The sequence below is a fragment of the Drosophila melanogaster genome, chromosome 3R, assembly GCF_000001215.4.
Source record: "Drosophila melanogaster chromosome 3R".
Classification (NCBI taxonomy): Eukaryota; Metazoa; Arthropoda; class Insecta; order Diptera; family Drosophilidae; genus Drosophila; species Drosophila melanogaster.
In genome coordinates this window covers 9,822,397-9,842,451 of record NT_033777.3, presented here as the reverse complement: position 1 = coordinate 9,842,451, position 20,055 = coordinate 9,822,397, and the positions used below count along the sequence as shown (strand labels likewise).

General features: G+C 39.8%; 2 protein-coding genes and 1 long non-coding RNA gene across 4 annotated transcripts in view, besides 1 other annotated feature; all 3 read left to right on the top strand.

Moving 5' to 3' along the window:
- Window positions 1–4,289: part of a mobile genetic element that runs on past the window's edge.
- Teh1 (tipE homolog 1) overlaps window positions 1–16,371 on the top strand; it is a 42,040-nt gene extending 25,669 nt beyond the window's left edge. For both annotated transcript variants that reach the window (NM_141702.3, NM_001275513.1), the window contains exon 3: window positions 13,657–16,371. In NM_141702.3, the coding sequence (NP_649959.1) occupies window positions 13,657–13,726 (70 nt within the window). In that variant the 3' untranslated portion in view covers window positions 13,727–16,371. The remainder of the gene's footprint in view (window positions 1–13,656) is intronic.
- A 1,216-nt stretch (window positions 16,372–17,587) lies between these two features.
- On the top strand, window positions 17,588–18,367 carry lncRNA:CR42858 (long non-coding RNA:CR42858). Its single transcript, NR_037758.2, has 2 exons — window positions 17,588–17,610; window positions 17,711–18,367. It is a non-coding gene; the product is annotated as a long non-coding RNA:CR42858 (long non-coding RNA).
- Window positions 18,368–18,628: 261 nt separating this feature from the next.
- CG34302 (uncharacterized protein) lies at window positions 18,629–19,453 on the top strand. Its single transcript, NM_001104263.3, has one exon. The coding sequence runs from the start codon at window positions 18,841–18,843 to the stop codon at window positions 19,351–19,353; it is 513 nt and encodes a 170-aa protein (NP_001097733.2). The 5' UTR covers window positions 18,629–18,840; the 3' UTR covers window positions 19,354–19,453.
- The last annotated feature ends 602 nt before the right edge of the window (window positions 19,454–20,055 follow it).

Sequence of the window (20,055 nt, the reverse complement as noted above, 5' to 3'; positions counted from 1 at the left end):
GCGTGTAGCGGTATGCTCCCGTTGAAGTTGAGAATGATGTTATATTTCTTGACCTTTCGTCTAATTCTATTTGATGGAATCCTGACATCAGGTCTAGGCACGAGAAATATTTTGCTCGGCCTAATTGATCAAGAATATCTTCTATTCTTGGAAGTGGGAATTTATCTGCTAGCAGTTTCTTGTTTATTTGGCGATAATCGACTACTAATCGCCATCTCTTTTCCTCCGAGTTAGGCAGTGATTTCTTGGGTACCAAGAGAAGAGGGCTATTATATTCTGAAATAGATGGTTCGACAATGCCATCTTTTATTAATTTGTCAACTTGCCTTTGAATTTCTGGTTTTTGACTTTCTGGCATTCTATAGTTTTTGATATAGACTGGAGTTTTGTCATTTAATCTCAATTTTTGCTTGTAAAAATTATTAGCTGATATGGTTTCTGTTTCAAGACCAAAAATATCGCTATATTCGGTGCATAATTTTGTTAAATCGCTTTTGAATAACGATGGAAATTTAAGAAGTTTTAATACTTCTGAAGTTCTTTGTGCACTATTTTCTATATTTGCGTTGTATACATCATAATCATCCAATGATTCGCTTTTTATATTTGCGCTACTAACTATAGCGTCTTTTTCAGTTGTATTAATAATTCGAATCAAGACGTTCTGAGTGTTTACGAGTGCACTTGCGATTATTATGCCAGGTTGTAATTCCTGGTTGGGGATGAGGACATGTGTGTCAGTAGATGTTAGTTGAATCTTTCGAATCACTTCTGATCTAGCTGGCAAAATTATTTCATTATCTAGTGAATGTATAATAGGAATGTTTATGTTCCTGAAATTTTTGGGCCTCAAAGTGAACCAATCTTCTTGGTCGTGGAATTCCAAAATACAATTGTATTTCTTAATGAAATCCAAGCCAATTATACCATCCCCTGGTATAGGAAAATTGTTAGGTACGATATGGAATTCATATGGTATTGCTGCATTAGCAATACACATTTCTAAATGTAGTGTACCTAGAGACTGAATTGTCCCTTGCCCTATTCCTGATATATTTGTTGTATTTTTTGGATTTAAATCGTTAAGATTATTGTTTCTGCATTTAAGCAGGGAAATTTCTGCACCTGTATCTATTAAAAGAGTTACCCATGAATTGGTACTCATATTCTTCAATCGTATAAAAATGCTTAAATTGAGATTAATTTTGTATAATTTTATTGTAGATTGTCGCTCAAGGGGGTATGTTCGTTTTCCGATTGTATGTTTCGGACATTGTGGGCATGACTTGTTTTATAGTTATGGTTTTGGTTACCTCTTGAGTAACCTCCACCTCTATTATAATTTTGGTTACCACCTCGTCCTCTGTTTCCACCATGGTAACCACCTCTGCCTCTATAGTTGTTATTGTAGGAGTTATAATTTCCTCGGCCATTACCTCTGTTTTGGTAATTTCCTCGGTAATTATTACCTCGATAGTGTCCTCTATTATTATAGAATAATACACTATTTGAATTGCCGGTCATTTCTGTACTGCAGTGTATGTATTTTTCAATCACGCTATTCATCGTGTTGAAATTTCCAGCTTCCAATATGGTTTTGAGCTTATCGTGCCCACAGTTCTTGGTCATTGCAGATATGGCTTCCTTTGTAGCGAATTTGTCTGCATTGTTGGAATCTAAACCATCATCTATATAGGCTGCTTCGAGCAACCCACGTAGGTTTTCTATCTCCGTGGTATATTGCGCTGCAGTTTTGCCGCGCTGTTGTGTACTAAGTATTTTTGCTTTGATGACATCGGGCGATTCGCCTTTAACTGATGCTTTTAATAGATTTATTATACCGATAATGGTCTTTTCATTTTCAACTTTGTGTGATAATGGACCAAGTATCTTTGTCTTGATTACCTCGACCGCTAGCATCTCCTGATCTCCTTTTGTCAGATCTATTAGCCGGAGAGCCGTGAGGAATCTATTCAAGTTTAACTTTTTGCCGTCAAACTCAGGTATTGTGGACGAAATTTGTCGCACATATTCCCTTGCTGTTGCGGCAGAGTCTGTCATTTTGTCCGTTTCCTGTATTCTTATTCCTGTATTTGAATCTGAAAGTTCTTCTTCAAGTAATTCGGGTAATGTTATTACCGCTGGAATTGCAAGATCGTGGAGATCCTCTTCTTTTATTTCTATTTCTGATTCTCCTACACTTTCGATATCCTCACCGATCTCAGCCACTATAGGTGTGCTTAAAATCGTTGGGATTGTAATATTTAAGTTGTGTCTGTACTTGACGTTTAACAAGTTCTCACGGAACCTGTTTAGAAATTTTACTGCTTGTGATAAATGATTTTTTGTTAATCTTTTCCTTTCTCTGTAAATTAATTGGCGTGCTCCATTAAAGCATCTTACCAATATCTGCGCATGCTTGTTGAGAGTGTCTTGTTGCACTTCTCTATTTGGTGTCATGCATTTATAAGACTTGTCAAAAGTTGTTTTAATTTCTTTAAGCTCGTTTTGTATTTCTTGCCAGTCCATTTAAAGAATACTATGGATTTATCTATGCAATCGAACTTTATAAATTTTGGCCTCTCTCAAATAGGTTTCTTCAATAATCTTTTTTTTTTTTCTTTTTTTTTTTTCATTCTAGTTTTCTGATATTAAAAATAAAAATTTTAGATCATCTTAATTCAAAATACATTTTGGATGTTTTTTTTTTTTTTTTTTTTTAAATTTTATCCAAACTATTCTCTGCTTTGCCTATATAACGCCTCTTTATTATCTTGTTATGCTTAACATATAGCGTTAATATAAACTGAGCGACTGTTACGATCGTCATGATCAAAAGGAGTAACCACAGTGACTGAATGTCATCTGTATGGTCGACTATTTTTAAGTTATTGACCACATTGGCCGTATTATCTTTTGTCTGACTATCGTCAGATCCAAACCAACCCATTTTTGTATATTTTTATTTTTTTTTTTTTGTTTTATTTTTGGGTTTTGGTTTATTTTACTTTAAAAATATGTTGTTTTGATTTTTTTTTTTTTTTTTTTTTTTTGTTCAATATAGTTACATTTTCCTACCTAGTTGGTGTATGGCTTTACGGGCCATTCTTCTCATCGGGCAGAAAAAGTTCCGCTCAATGTTACAATATTTTGTGTAATATTAATATGCAGCGCAGTGCATCGAGGGTGGTGTGCCACGCAGGGCAACAAAAAAAAAAAAATATTTTATTTTTCAGCTCCTATTTGCTTCACTCTGACCCTCCTTGCGTCAGCTGGACGTCGCCGGGGTTGGCACGCTGACACTCCCTCGATGACGTAATGAGCGGGCTGCTCACCACGTTGATGATGATTTCCTCATTTAGGGGTTATGTGGTGGAGCTGCAATGTCTGCACGTATGTTCACAATGCGGTGTGAACAGTGGTCCCTCGCAGTCGTTCGGGCATCTTTTCTTGAAAACAGGCAGGCTTTTCGGATTGGGAGTTGGAGTTTTGTTAATTGTTAACGATTTTATTTGATTTTCTGAGTGAGCGCGTGTGGTGGGGATTTTTTTCTTGAGATATTCGACACAGTGGTCTAGCTCAGCTTGTAGTTTTTGAGCTTTCGACCATTGGGGTGGTGGAGTGTTCGTATATAATAGCCACTTTATGTGCGCTATTCTCTTTTTTATATTATGTCGAACTCCGCCCCTGTTTTTTCCCATCACACTGACACTCTACTCACTCAGATCGCTTTTTTTCTTCATAATTGCCGCCGTCTTGGTGGATGAGCATCGAAGTTGAAAATTATCACAAGCGGTTTCCTTTAGCTTCTGCTACAACTTATAACGATCCTTTGTCACGGTCGCCATGTAGTTAATTAGAATTCCAATACTTCTGATGTAGGTAATAAAGTCTCAAAACGCAGTTGGTCATTTTATCTTTATTTGGTTTTTATTAAGCGAGTGTACATTCCAGATCTATTCCTGATTTATAACTGATCTTAGTGTGGTCTACAGGCAGATCTCTTGTGACAGCCAAGTGCTGACACTAGCAAATTCTGCAATATGTATGTATGAAGTTCATACTCGATAACCAATGGGAGTCGAGTGCGACCCCTAAAGGCGTACATGCTGAATTCGCATATTTAGTATTAGGGTGTATCTAAAGATCTACTAGGGTGACCCTAAGGAATTAGGGTGGTCCTAAGTTTACTTATTAGTCGACTTATTATTATGATTCATATTATAATTATTATTAATATTATTATTATTATTGTTATTATTATTGTTATTATGTTCGTATATACTACACTAATGAAAAGCAGAAGTCTTTGTTTCGTTAAATATTCATGGACTTTAAGGCAAAAGTTTGCTTTAGATAATTAGACCAGTTGCAAATCTAAGGCACAAGATCCCAAAAGAATCAATGTTAATTAATATTAAAAGTCTTATGGGTTAGTGGTCGTTATAATCCAGGAAAAGGGGACAGAGGTCCTTATAATCTAACCACGTCAGCTCATTCCACAAAACCCAAACATTCTTCGGGAAACTTTCATTGTTGGTTTACGAAAACGCCTGGATTTAGGGCGGAAAACTTTTTAATTAGTAAATCCCAATTAAAATGCAAAATGTATTATTATGCCTGCGTGGCCCGTCCTACTACCAAATATTCTTCAATTTGCTGATTGGATTAGGATGCGAAATTGAATTAGGTTAGCGCATTAACGAGCTAGAACTGAAGCGGAAATGGTATCTGGCGGTGGAATCTGTTTTGTGCCAATTAAAATGCTTCATAATTTATTTTTCCAAATAATTCCATTAAAAGCTAAGAAAGCGACGTCTGATACGATGAATTTGGCCAACGAGTAACATAAACGCGGTAAAGATCGAAATCTGTTGGAGAAAAACTGCTCAAAACTTTTACAGCCACCAATGGAATGGGATGAGTTGGGTTCGGTTGAGATGGGATGGAAAATGAGGAAATTCTGGGAAATTCAGTGCAAAGTGAAGCGCAAAAAGCAAAAGCATGCCCTGCTCTAAGGACACGGCGGCTGCTTTTAAGCACTTTTATGCTGATGCTGTGATTTTTTACAGCTGCCATTTCGAGGCGGCTCCGCCAACTTCAAAATGCCATGGCATGAGATGGGATGGCAGCCCAGGATCTCACAGTAAATTCCAAATGGAATGGGCTGCTGATGGTGCGTGCGGTCGTCCCATCTTCGACAAGTTGGAGGGATGTGACGCAAGTCGATGGTCGGGTCGTTAGGCAAAACGAGTTCCAGCGCGACTATGCCAAATGATGTTTGACTATGGCAGCAGCTGCTCCTTCAGCTCCGCGGAGCTCCATCAATTTTTAAGAGGAAGCACGGCGAAGGGAAGGCCACCGCAGCCTACGAGTGTATATATTGAATTTTGTGGTAATTACAAGTAACTCACTTGGGCTCATTGACAAGAGAGTTGCGCTCCTTGCTCCTTGTAGCTCCATCACGTTTTCCCCAACATTTTCCCGTTCCAACAACTGGTGCTTTGGTGCATACTTTTTGGCGCCCAAACTGCTGACTGAGTTTGTTGACTCGCCCACTCGTAATTGGCAACGCTTCACTTGCCCCATGCCACAATGTTTGCCCAAAATGCCCGCCTTGCATTGATAATAGAAATTGGGTTTAAAGTTGCCAAACAAGTTGTGAAAATATTTTCATATTTTCTTTTCGGGTCAACTTGTGGCAGCGTCACAATGGCCAGTTTTAAAAAAAAAAACTTTAACATGCAGCATTTTGTGCAACAATGGGAGTTTTTAAATTAAATATGTTTTGCAATCGCTCAACTTTTAATATGAAGTTTTTGTAAAAAATATTAGGTATGCTCTGACGTCTCTCAAAACTTTTAACATTAATTTCTTATAGAAATATTTTTGCCAAAATATTGTATTTAGGATTTAATAAAGGACATAGGTATAAAAAGGAGCAATTGTAACCCGCAGCGATAGGAATCAATTTGAATGGCACGGTCTATATGAACGTTGGCTTTGGCTGAATGAAATTAGAGCCAACTTAAATGCACAAAAGATGCAACATGACATAGCCGGCACATAATCCTTTAATGAATCCTCTCCTTTTGTCCGGCCAACTGCTGCTCCTAAGCTCTATTATGTCCTTCGTCCCCAGTTGGTCTCGGTTTTCCCCAGAACTCCAAAGAAGTAAGCCGCAATAATTGAGATAAAAATGTGCAATTAGTGCAGAGTACGCGTTGGCTTCGCAGCTTTCGCAGCGGGGATTTTACGCAATTTACGTGGCCAGCGGAGCTCAGCAGGGAAAAGTGGTGGCGGGTGGCGGGGGAAATGGGAAAACCCAGGATGCAAGAGGTGCGCCTTGGCTTTCTGCCATTTCTGTTGTGTGGTTTACCCATCAAAAAATAAATGCGAGTGGCGAGAGTTTTGCCTTAAACGCCGCATTAGCACCAGTCCACACGGTTTTTAAGGTGTGGTGGTGGTGGTGGTGGTAGTGGTGGTGTTGTTGTTCGTGGAAATGGTGGAAAGTGGCATGGGAAAAGCGGAAAAGTGAAATGCTGACGCTTTGACTGTTTTGCGCTGCGGGCTGCAGCATTTCCCGCAACTTTTTGGGAGAAGCCACCCGTTTGGGGAGCACCCCTCCCCCCTCCCCACCCCCACCAAACCATGCCGAACCAAACTAAAATCCCAAGCTCTGCGGTGGAACTCTGGTTTGCCCTCTGACCTGTGCGTTGTTACGAGGGCGATTGTGTGTTCCTTGTTGTTTTATTTATTTGCCGCTTGGTATAATCTCAATCGCAGCACTGGAGCAAGGACATGCTCTATTGCAGGAAGCAAGAAAACTGAAAAAAAAAAATACGAAACAGAGTCCAAATAAATATAATAAAATAAAAGGACACCCTCGGGGCTCGAACAGCAGCAACAGCGGCAGCAGCAGCGGTTATGGAAATAAATATTTGTTAATGTTTTATTCACTCAACTGTTATGGCACATTCGTTTGGGAAATATTTCATATTTGCTCTTTACACTCACTCCCACAACAGGCATGCCATTAAGACCCCAAAAAAAGCTTAAAAAAGATATGGGGGGGGGGGGTGTGGTGGTGCATATAAATTATGACCGGGCTACATACTATATGTACACGTACACACATTCCACTCGAATCCAGTTGCGGATGCAGTTGCGATTTATAATTTGAAGCACAGCACCCATTTGAAGGCTGGAGTTCATAACTAAAATGTGTAATCCATTTGAAAAGCGCTTGTTGTCATCGCTGTGTTCTGTGCGCGCCAAACAATGGCAATCCAATTAAAATGCAAACTTAATTCCAATCAACACATTTCAATAATCGCATTACGCATACGCCGCGTTGTCGCGCACAGCCAAAGCAGCGAATTCGATTTAACAATTAAGAGGGTTGCACACGGAGGTCTGGAGTGCGGAGTGTCACGGAATGATTTCATTAGCCAAGTGGAACGGGAGGCGTCACCAGAAACCACCGACAGTCGAGTATCGACAACCGAAAACCAGAAATCGAAATGAAACTCGAAATCAATGCGGGCAACGCACAAATAAATCATTTTGACCGAACCTTTAACGAACATGGCCCAAAATTAAATCCAGAACCCGTCGGCTGAAATGATATCCTTTGGGCCGTCACTCCATGTGCCCTGCAATCCGGTTCAATTGGATATTCAGCCCTCAAGTGGAAATCATATAAAGGTGAAAGAAATATGCGAAAAATTGATGGTCCTGCTGATTGAGCTGTGAGCGGAAATTAATCAACGGAAACTAAATTTCTGGGCGCACACGGGCCTTTTAACGCTTTTCCTTTTTGCAGCGTGAAAAGCGCAATTTTCTTTGCAGAAAAATCGAAATTTGAAATGAATTATTCTTATTGTGCTGCAGTATTCTATAGGAGTCTGTACCTTATTGATTATTCTACAGATTCTTCTATTATACTCCAACTCCATTCACATCTGATACATTTTTTATATTCAATTTTTAAAAATAAGTTTTTTTCCCACATTGATTGCATTTACAAGCGCCCATCACACGCCATCGAATATAGAATATGTTTATTTGCATAAATCCTTTTGGCCAGTTTGGATTTTTCTATTCCCTGGCCAGCGGGCTGGATTTTATTTATGGCCAACGGGCTAGACATCACGTAGCTCTGGTTTGATTAATGGCAGCATCTTCATCAGCTTGGCCCACTGAGAAAATGTGCAAAATGAAAACCAGGAAAACTTTACAACAACATTCGCTGGCCAAAAGTTTTTCCGGGACCCAAGGGCGGATGATGAATAGTCGGTGATTTCGGGCAGGGCTACTTAATATCAATGCCCCAGTGTCGACTTGGCCAATACAAATGTAACGCCCCCTCCTTCTTTGAGTTTGAATTTTTGTTTTACTTTCGCTGTGTTCGAGTTCCAATTGCAAGTTGGCAATTGAATTGGGCCACGCCCGCGCAAATGACAAAACAAAAGTTAGCAACGCCCCACTTGTTTTTGGCTTCAAAAATGCAGCCCGACTTTTGTTTAACTTTGCGTTGAGTTGGGGGTGGCAGTGAATTGATTTGAAATGTCAGCCAGCGGGGTGACCTACAGCTATGGCTGTCATTGGATGTGCTCAAGGTGGCCCGCGCTATATATATATGTATGTACATACATATACATCTCCCAGGACGAAGGACATGCTCAACAAGTATCCAAAGCACAATGTATCTGCAGTTGCAGTGCCTTGACACACAAAACTTTGCCTCGTCCGTGAGGCAGTCACGTGCCATCAGCAGCACCGCAAGGAAAAGGCCTAACCGAATATTCATTCTAGTTGGGAGCTTTATGCAAATGTACCTGGCCGACGCATCCAATTGGATGAAGGGCGTCGGCGAGTGCGAGTGCGAGTGCGAGGGGCGGCTAAGCACTTCTCAAATCGTGAGCGACCTCGACGCACCACATTTTACCATCAACTCAGACGTCGAGGACAAGCGCTCGTCGCTTTCATTTGCATTTAAAGTGCTGCCATATGGCCAGCAGTATAGCAATATCATCGGCGGGAAAGACAACACCAATGTAGTATATGTACCACACACCCAAACACCCAAACACCCACCACCACCCACACCCATTGCGTTCGAGAAACGAAGAAACGTGCCCAGGCATATAGAGGATGTTAAAAAATTTAAATACCCAATATGCAAACAAACATACATACATATATACGCAAATGTTTTCCAATGCACTTTTTCAGTTTTCAAATATGCCTGCCTCTGGCAGCTGCTTGTTGTTGTTGTTTTCGGTGGTACACACATGGAAAAATATAATAGTTATTCATGGATTAACAATTTTTTTTTTTTTTTTTTTTGAATTTCAATTAAATGTTTGGTTCTCGCCTGCGGCAGACACTTTTTATACACGCCATATTGCGTTGAGATAAATGCATCATTTTGAATTCATACAAAAGGCAATCTTATAAATAATTTTGCCAAACAAATTGTTGAATATTTTAAGAAAACTTAAGAAAAGTTTGGAGATAATCGAAAGAACTTGATGTTATCAGTTTAAAGTTTCACAGACGAGTGAAAAGCGGCCAGCGTGCCAAAGTGAATTTCAAAATGGTTGGACAAGCTGCAAAGATTTGCCAGCCAAAAGAGGCGGCAAAAAACCCAAAGTGGTTGCCGTTCTGAGCCGACAGCCAAAGCTCGTGTCCTCTCAAAAATGTAACTAATGAGATTTTAAGTTTCTCCCACAACCACCTCCACTCGACACTTGTCAGTTTTGTGTGGGTGTTCCGGGTGTTTTTTTGAGTGTTTCGAGTGTTTTGGGTGTCGACGTTTGTGTTTACTTGTCGCCTGCAGGCGGCGGATTTGGATAGGAGCGGAGATTCTGGCTCCGACCCAGGTGCCTGGCTGGGTCCAAAGTTCGGAGCCCGCAGCCTTCTGACCTCTAAGCTGGCACCCTCACTTTCGCACTTTACCCCGGAAACCTGTTCGCCAGCCAGTTGTATCTGTATCTCTGTATTTGTATCTGTACACGAAAAAAAAAATGTTGAAAATCAATATTTATTTTAAACTATTAACTACTAACCACTCCGTTGCCTATAATTTTACATTAGTATTGAAAGGCATTAAAAATAAAAGTCTTCTATTATTGATTAAAGATTAAAGATTAAAGAGATTACAGATTATACTAAGTACAGTATAAGTAAGCATATAAGAAAATATAAGGATGCGTATATTATTTAAGCTTCTGTTTTAGTTAATCTCTCTTTTCTACATTTTGAGTCATTATCCTTGATTTGATGTGTATTTTTCTCAGTGCATCGCCGCTCGTTGTTGTTTTCACGCGTCCGAGGCAGCTGTCCTTGCAGCGCCTGCGACTTGTTAGCAAAGTTTGTGGGACTTTTGGCCAAATGAAATTTTAATGTACCGTGTTTCGGGTTGAATTTGGCCAGCCTATCCCCCAGTCGCCTGGAAGGCGTGGCGCGTGTAATTTAATTTACACCGAGCATTCAGCAGGCCGCAGTGTCAGTGTCGCATTTTCAAATTAAATACGTTGGAAGTTTTTCAGTCCCGAGGACACCTTGCGCCCACCTTCCGCAGGGCAGGACTCCGGCACTCCCAGGACCCAGCACCTGCACACACCTGTTTGACCTGGTTTTTTGCAGATTTTCTTGGCCAAGTGCTGCCGTTGGCCATTTCTCACTGCCAGTTGGCATTTACATTTACATTGCTTGTTGTCGCTTGTAATAAGCTTCCTCTGGCCCCAAGGATACGCCCACTTGGGCGGCAGTTAATTGCATAAAGTTGTGGAGTTTCTCTGCCGAGATATCCTCCATACTTGGGGTTCTCATTTCAAATGAGTTCCTGGCCAAATCAAAACTTTGACAAGTTTTAAGCTTTGTGGTAACCGAAAAGGAAACCTCATAGTTTCAGTTTCAACTGCAAACGTTTGTCGGTCTCAAAAAGTCGTAGGCTCTGTGCATATGTACATACACACATATGTTTGCAATCGATTGCAATCATAAATTCAATGAAAAAGTTCAAGTTTTACATGCTACAAAGTGACACAAAGCAACCGACAGATAACCGCAGGCACTTTTGCAGCTTTTCATGGTTTTTATGACTCTCGAAACTAATTTCATGTTAAATGCAATTGAAAAAGCTTTTTAATTGCATTGGCATCCTTTATATTTTCAATTGCAGTTGCAGTTGCAGCTACAGTTTCACTTCCACCATCAGCTGCACGACAACAAATTGCGCTCGAATTTGTTGCATTTTTAATTGGAACACAGTTTTCAACAGCTTGGCAACAATTTGCACACTTTCCATGTTCCATGGCATTTTGCCCCATCTTTGGTGCTCCCCTAATGCAACTGCATCCGCTCCCTTTTTTTTTTTTTTTTTGATGCTGATGAATGGTCAGCACCAGATGGTGTCCATCTCCTGGCTTTTAGCCCACCCAAACTTTGAGGACTCAGCAGCGTTTGCACTTTTCAAAGGGCGTAAATGGTGTTCACTTGCAACTCAATTTAACGCTTACTCTGAAGAAAAGTTAAGTGCGTGGCAAAACAATAAAAGAGTTTATTCGATTTTTAAGGGATTTTGAAGGCACACAAATTTCGACTTTTATATACATTTTACTGTTATTGATTTGAAATGTTATGTTATATTAGAAATAAATTAAGTTGAACTCTCATTTCGGGTATTTAAAGCTAAGAGGACAGCTTTATATGCTCCTTTCCATCGCAGCTTAGCTTTAATACTATAATTTGCCAACTAAACTAATATTCACTTTAAATGTAGCTTAATCCCGCATCTAATTTGGCCAACTGAGTTATTCATAAAGCCTTGTGTAAAATGTCCATATGTAAAATGTTGTTTCAAGCAAACATTTTACCCTCCCCGTTGAAGCTGGGAAAACTACTTCTTAATCTCTTAAAAAAATATGCATTTTTCCAATTCAATGTTTTAAGCTTCTCGTTTTAATTATGACCCTTAAGCGCATTTCGAGGAGTTGCCAACACTCGAAAGTTTCCATAATATCTTTTAGTTTCTGCCCGTTTTTGTTTATTTTCGCTCCGAGCCCAACTTGCAGCAACTATTTTGAACTTTCTATGAACTGACCAGCCCGTGTGGGCGTGGCAGTAAGAATTTACATAAGTATGTAAGTCTGGGGATTTATTAAAGACAAGGTAGTACAGCTTCCGTTCGAGAAATGAGATTTTCATTTCATTTAATATGAGAGTTGAAGAGTGCAGACAGAGTGTAAAGACAAAGAGGAAGGGCCAACTAAAGTAGAGTGCCAATAAAGCGAACAGACAAAGCACAGTGGGGGCCATAAGTACGCGTATAAATTACATTCGAAATAGTAAGCGAAAAGGCGATTGTTTCGCATTGCTGTGCTTTGTTTCGTTACCAATCGTAATTCCCTTTCCTCCGAAAATCCACCCAATCCCTATCCACATCCACATCCGTTTCCGCAGCGCAGCGCTTGTCGCATGGAAATCCCCTAAATACAATAAATTTCACATTTCATTTAATTCCATTTCATTTACAATGCGAAACCGAATCCGCAACAAGCAAACAAAGGAGCTCCAATCCAGTGGGCGCCCATGATAAAGAAACCGAACCACCAACCGCCAACGAAGCAAAGAGTGCGGAAAAGCAAAAAAAAAAAGTGGGAAAGCTGAGGAAAACTGAGGAAAACTCAGTTGGAAAAGCAGTCGTATGTCTTGGGGTCAAGCAATGAAAGAAAATATGTACAACTGTACATGGCAGTGGTGTTTAATAAATAAGTGTAACAATTGAACCGAATAAATGAAATCTCTGGCCTCAGGAGCATTCACTTTGCTGGCTAAGAAACTATAGGTGCATACGAATGAGTTCGCATTTAAGCAAAAACATTTTTGAAATAATATTTACAGAAGTTCTGCAAAAGTCTAGAGTCTCTGTTTGGAAATAAACAAAAACGCACCTGTTTATCTATAAACAAAAAGCTCTAAAAACACAGTCTAACTTAGAAATAAACGCATAGATATAAACAAATAGAAGCTGGAAATGAAAAGATTGCCAGAAGTTGATTAAATTTTCAAAATTACCCAGCTTGGCTCAAAAATCGTACTCAGCTGGAAAAAGGAAACAGAATTCCAGGACAATGCAATGCAATTAGTGAAACACGGATGACTGATGGTGAAACTGGGATTAGTTTTCCTTGTTTGTGTGGCTCAACGTGTTGCAAGTTGCAAGGAGCAGGAGCAGCAGTTGCCTGCCTGCACACGATGCGATAAAGTTTTTGGCTTTTCCCTTTTCCAACTCACCTATTTTCCGATGTTTTTTCCCCCCCGGCGTTGTGTCTTTCATCTTTTTATGCCGAGGCAATGAAAGTGAAGGGAACTTTATTCGGGGCTATACCATAAGTCTCTGGAATGTTAAAGTTATTTAAGGGCTATATAATGCATAATAAAATGCAATCACAAAAGGTTTAGAATGAAGTAGTACGTTTTAGCGTATTGGAAAATTTGATGTCCCTTGAAAATCTCGATAGCTTCTCTTGTTGAAAGCTAACAAAACGGAATAGCTTATAGTTTATTACCAACAAATATTATTTATACATTTCCACTTGATGCTATATACCTGAAGCTCAACCAATTGTTTTCTTTCCTTTACAGTGATACTTCGATATCAACGCGAGTGGATATGCTCACGCCTGCTATTGAAGTCTACAAGCCGCCCCTCTGACACAAGGACGACACTGTGGAGAGCAATTTAGGGAATCCCTCGACGAGTAGCGACTTCTAGCAGAACCTCATAGCGAGTCCTGCGGAACTAGCCAAGGATAATCTATTTGTTCTTCCAACATAGTGTCGGCCCAAGACGAACTTCGAATGGAGATGAAAAAACGGTGGATCGGTCGATGGGTGATGGCCAAAAAGAAGTGAAGATACGACGAGCGAAACTATCAGTGGTTTTAGTGCACCTAGCCGAGCAGAAATGAATCAGATTAATGAGAAACAAAAGGACATAGACAGACACACATAAATTAATAATTGATCCAACTGAATAATTCCTAAGATTGATTAAATTTAGTTACTTTTTAGCGTAAATGATTTTTAAACCAGCCGACCGCGGAGGAGAAACCAACAGAAGTGTTAATCGGTTAATGAAATAGATCGAAGTCTAGTTTTAAGCTGTGGCAGTGGCAAATGTATTTGTATCTCTAGCCGCGTATGCAACATATATGTATGTACATATATGTATGTATGTGTCTGTACGAATAAACCATATGCGAAATTAGGCAATGTGTAAATTTAGTTAAAAAATGTGAAGAATCATTACGGATGTAAAACAATGGCTAAATGAGACAACAAAAACACAACTAAACAGAAACAGAAAATGCAATGAATAAATTTTGTACTGCTGAAAAAGAGAAACGAGAAAGTGGAAAACATGAGAACCTTAACGTTAAGTGTACAATTTTGCATTAGGTAATGAATAAGTTTGTAATGCATTAGTAATTAAATACAATAAAATGTTCAGCTAATCACATGGAAAGCAAAAGCAACCCAAACTACAAATGCAACCAACAAAAAAAAAAAAAAAACAAAAAAACCAAGTTACGAATATGCAATTGGAAATATGTATTCAAATGGAAATTCGGCCAGCGGCAAAAAAACATTTTACGCTTCGGTTAATCGCTCCACACAAATGTAGACACGCCACGCCTCATTTTCTATAGAATCCGACCGCCCACATTATATAACACCCCCACCCAACCGACCATCAATCGCTTTTGGTTTGCGCAGTAGAAATCGGGTTATGAAAGCTCGTCTTAGACGACATTCGTATACCCTTCACGAAGTGCCCCAATTTGAGAGAATTTGGTCAAATTTCAATCAGGAAATTTCTCTTATTTGCATTACTCAATGTTGTCTTATTTGTTTTTTTCTTTTTTAGTCGAGTATATAAACCGAATCTTTGTTGTGTAGTAAATGTTAAAATGTTTAAAGGATAATTCAATAATGAACGTTTTTTGACTGTGATCATTTGAATGATATATAGAGGAATATGATATTATTGAGTATTGTTGTTGACAACAAAAAATTACGAAAAGCAATTAACTTCTCGATCATGATTCAATCATCCACCATCCATCATCATCAATCATCAATCAAGGAGCACGCCAGCGCACATTTCGCCTAGAAGTAGTGTAGTTAGATCACAATCCCACTTGGCATTATGGCATTATAGCATTATGATTCTCTTTAATTTCGAGGCTGATCACACACACACAGACACTCACACACACAAACACCCCATCGTGCTTGACAATATTTAAGTTCTAAAGGGAGTTTTTCAATCATTCCATCTTAAGGACATTGACATGCTGCGCCCAATTTGTAACTAAACCCGCTTATTCTGTTCCACATTGAGATACAGAGGCTTTGAAAAAGGACGAAACGAGATTGGAGACATTAGGGGATATTGAATGTTAACATTTATTTGTATAAGCTGCAGAACATTGTTGGATTTAGAGGAACCTGCATAGTTTTTTGATATTCATGTAGATACATGTAAATGCCACTCACTAAACTTAAGAGAATGAGGATTTAAAGCTACCAATGGCATCAAGGATAATTGCATTATATTTGTAATATCAAACTGTTCATAGTTAAGACAAGCCTAGCCACAGGATAACAATTAAAGCCAGAAAGAAAACACACAAATAACAACAAATGTATATAAGCTGACTAGATAATTGGTAATGGAAACTTTTGAAACCAAAAAATAAAATACAAAAAAAAAAAAGAACAAACCAAACGAACTCAATGAAGCTACAACAAAGTGCATATAATTTTGATAGTTAAGCTAATTTTAATACATTTTTTAAGATACAGCAAGAGGGCAAAGGTACTACGATACGATAAGTAAACCAACAAATAGGAAAATTCAAACCAACTGAGGAGAAGCCGTGAAAATTATTCCATTTTTACACACCCTCAAATGGGGGGCTCGTTAATTGGTTTTGTTGTTACCGCAAATAATGCAATAAACATTCGCGTATTTCTTACTATTATTGTTATTATTATCATTGTTGTTATTATAATGGAATTTGAATTCGAATTGTGTGCACAATGATTTTTTATACACCGCAAATTGGCTTAGTCAGTGCAAGAAAATTCGTTTTTTTTTCATAAATTCGATCAACTTAAGAGCCTGTCTGGCATTTTGAAGCGGACACACACCACACACGCATTAAACAATTGACATTAATTTATACCACATATAACGACGAGAGGAATAATGGAAAATAATAGAACTAGAACGCATATTGAATTATAAATGAGACATACATATTATTGAAAGAAATTAAAAACGAACATAACAAAACAGATTCAAAACCTGGCTTTTTAATTCCATCAACTAAATAACAGAAGTCCCCGGAGATCTCCATGCAAAAATCACCAGGCGGCAAAGATTATCCGATGCCATCCGCCGTCCGTCATTCCAGGCCGCTGGTTATCCTCAAATGCAAAATGAGTTCAGGGAAGGAACAATCGAGGTGGTGGATTGGGTGGTGCGAGATTGGGTGGTGCGCCGTGTGGTGACGCAGCCGCGAGTTTGCCTCCACCGGCAACAAAATGAAATGAAGTGAAATGAAATCAAAGGCATCCATCGCTGGTGGAGGCACCAGAAGCCAACGCATAGGGGCACACACGTGCAACATCTCGGCTCAGGGGATTTGGTAGGGATGGGAAGACGACCTACACTTGGCGAAATCACTGGAGCTATGAACATATTGAAAGGCTTTAAACTTCGTTAATAATAAATGTTCCTAAAAGTATGCAAGCATAGTTTATAACTCCGAAAGTTTTGGAGCAAACAAAGCAAATGCACCAACTTCTTTTGCTGCACATCCAAGACTCCTTTTTCGCAATATAAAATATTTCAACAGAGAATTTGCAGTTTTCATAATTCAATGATAAAGTTTTCTAAGAACATCGAGAACTTTTTTCAACCAGTATATCCTTCCCGCGCAGAATTTTGTTTCTGTGCTCATTTCCCCGCCTTATGGGAAAGTTCATCCGCACATCCTTGCCACCAGATGATGTTTACACTTGAGCTGCAGCATTGGCAAACACAATCTCCATGCCACAAACCCTGGTCGCCCCCACTCCACTGATTTTCCATCGCTTGGTGCGTTTGTTGTGTTCGCATATGTATGGGAAAAAAGAACTGCCGTGGTTTCTGCCAGAAACCAAGGATCCAGCAAACAGCAGCCACAGCCTTCGATTCAAGTTGTTTGCCCGACGCAACCCGAAAACTGAGTTAGCCCAACTCAGCGGTCGTTCTCTGTGCTGGAATACTACAAACACATTGGGTGGGAAAAAGTTTTTTAGGGAACGATGTCATAACCGTAGGCCCCAGTTGATCCTTCATCGATTAGTGTGGCAGGAAGCGAGTCCCTCATAACGGAAGCTGCCACAAAGTTGCGAGCACAAATCGCTACAAGAACGCAGCTCCTCGGGCTACGCGTTTGCTCAACAGGTAACTAGTAGCCATTGGAAAATCTTTCCCGTATCTACATACACTTGGGTATATAAAATATCTAACCTCAAGCGAAGGTAAATATTTCATTTAAATATCTGTAATATTGAGTTGTTTTACAAACATATCACATATGAAGACATTGTACCCTACCCACCACTGATTGCTGTATCCTAGCGATTGATGGCTTGAAAATGCGCAAATTGGAAGGAAGGGCTCCACTTGGAGGAGCAATTGAGAGAACAACGAGCTTAACAAGCTGCCAGAGCACCGGGGGCGCTTTTTGTTTCCAACTGTCCTGGCTGGTCCTCCTCCTCCACCACCTGCGCTGCGGATGAGGAGGAACAAAGCGGCAGGTAGTTGGCACTTCAATTGAACACATTAATGTGTCACTTTCGTCGGATCTCGGAGCGAGTTTCGGTGCGTCGGCAATGCCATAAATCAACACCCACCCCGTCCATCGCCATGGAGAGCTATCGATTAGCCGGGCTCCAACCTTCGGATTGGAGGCGTCAGGCAAATGGCATGGGCCAGGAGGGTGACACGAGGATTGGGGGGCAGGCGGATTGAGCCATGAGGCGTGCTGCTGCAATGAGTGCGACCACCAAAACCTGGACAGGTAGTTCTCCTCGCACCGTGGGCCTCAAATTTATGAACTTGACTTTCGGTTAGCTAACAGCCATCAGCCAACGTTGGGTGGCCCCTCCATCCGGCCCAGGCCTCTCGTCATTGGTTCCGGCCAGACACGAACGGGTATGAAAAGGTTCGCATGACTGCAGGAAATTACCATAATTTCAATTTAACAAATTAAACGAATTCCGTTCTGAGCTGGAGAAAAAAAAGAGAGCAGCGTCGGCCTCCAAAAGAGTTAAGGTTTAAGAAGTCCTTGCTTTGGGAGCTGAAGATTTTTACAGCTGATAAATGTGGATGAATTCACCTGACAAAATGGGTGGAAAACTACTTGCCGGCGGAGGGGGAACTTTTTTATTTCAATTACTTGATGGAAAAGATGTGTAATTTGTATTTACACAAAAATTGCAGGCACTGCTAAATTACTATTAAAAATATAACCGTGCCAAAAATATTTTTTAACGGTCAATCAAGTTTTTGATTTGCATTCAAAAACAATAGGGACTAAAATTCCAATAAGAAACCATTGTAAAGGTGTTAACCCTATTTTAGAGATTTCATTTATCGAACTTTTTTGAGGTTACGCAAAAAAGTGGCCCGTTTTCAAGACTATCGAAGTGACAGAGAACATTTCGCAGGGAGTTGCATTTGCTAAAGACCTGCCAGCGATTAACACGATGGATCCACTCCGCCGTAATCCTCTTTTGGAAATTACCAAATGTGAGATGTGCTCCAATTTGGTATACCATTTTCCGACTGGATTGTGTGCCCGCTGCTTAACTCTTTGGGCCGGAAAGAAACCAATGGACGGACTGAGACTGACCGTGGACCAATCGAAGGCTTTCCTTGTGAACATTGCTCGCTGTTCGGATGCCCAGGATAAGAGCCATATGGACCCCACCTTTCAACGCGTGATTGCCGAGGTGAGATTGCAGCGCCAACAGAAACTTGAGCTGTTCCAGAAGATTCGCCAGCAGTTACAGCTTTCCGTACTCACCGGTTCCTTCTATGACAAAAATCCAAAATACGAAGTCAATGAGGACTATTGGAATATACCGGATATCGTCGATGCAGACATGCTGATGTTTCAGAAAAATATTGACCTGCTTGCAGATATACCCACCATTTCGTCAGAGATCAATGACGAAAATAAATACAATAAGCGCGAAAATAGAAAACGAAATTTGTAGCTGCTATCCACTTTTAATACAAAAGAAAGTACAAATATTTCTGAGAAATATACATATAAATGATAACGTGATATAATAAAGTATTTATACACCTTTTGGTAAATTGTAAACTTTTTTTTTCCAAAAACTGAAAGCTGTTTATGTTTATGTTTATGTGATAATGGGTCATTACCAATTTGACCGAAGGTCAATTCCTCACCAGGGAATCGTGGAAAGGATTGAATCGGATGCCTTGTAATTGGTACTTTTAGCCGGTGTAATAAATTACCCAAAATCCGGGCAGCGACCAAGTCGAATCCAATTGAGCAAATGTGATTGCCAGGTCATCATTACCATCGTCCATTGCCCATCGTCCATCGTCCATTGCCCATCAGATATCAAGCTCCGACTGTCTCCAGGGGCTCATGGACATTTGGCTAATGAAAATGTTTATTCAAATTTACGTCAATGGATGTGTTTACACGAATGACCATCAATCTACATAAATAAACCCAAGTGCTGGGCGAGATATTATATGTATGTGTGCGTGTACCATGGAATGTCGCACAGTGTATTGTTCTTTGCCCGGCATTGTTCAACAATTTGTTTAATGAGAAAACTAATAAATCAAATGCGCCGTCAATTACACTCGAATTTATTCCGGGAAGTCCAGGGCAAGGGATCCACTTGGATTGTGGATCAATAGATCGATTTATTTATTGA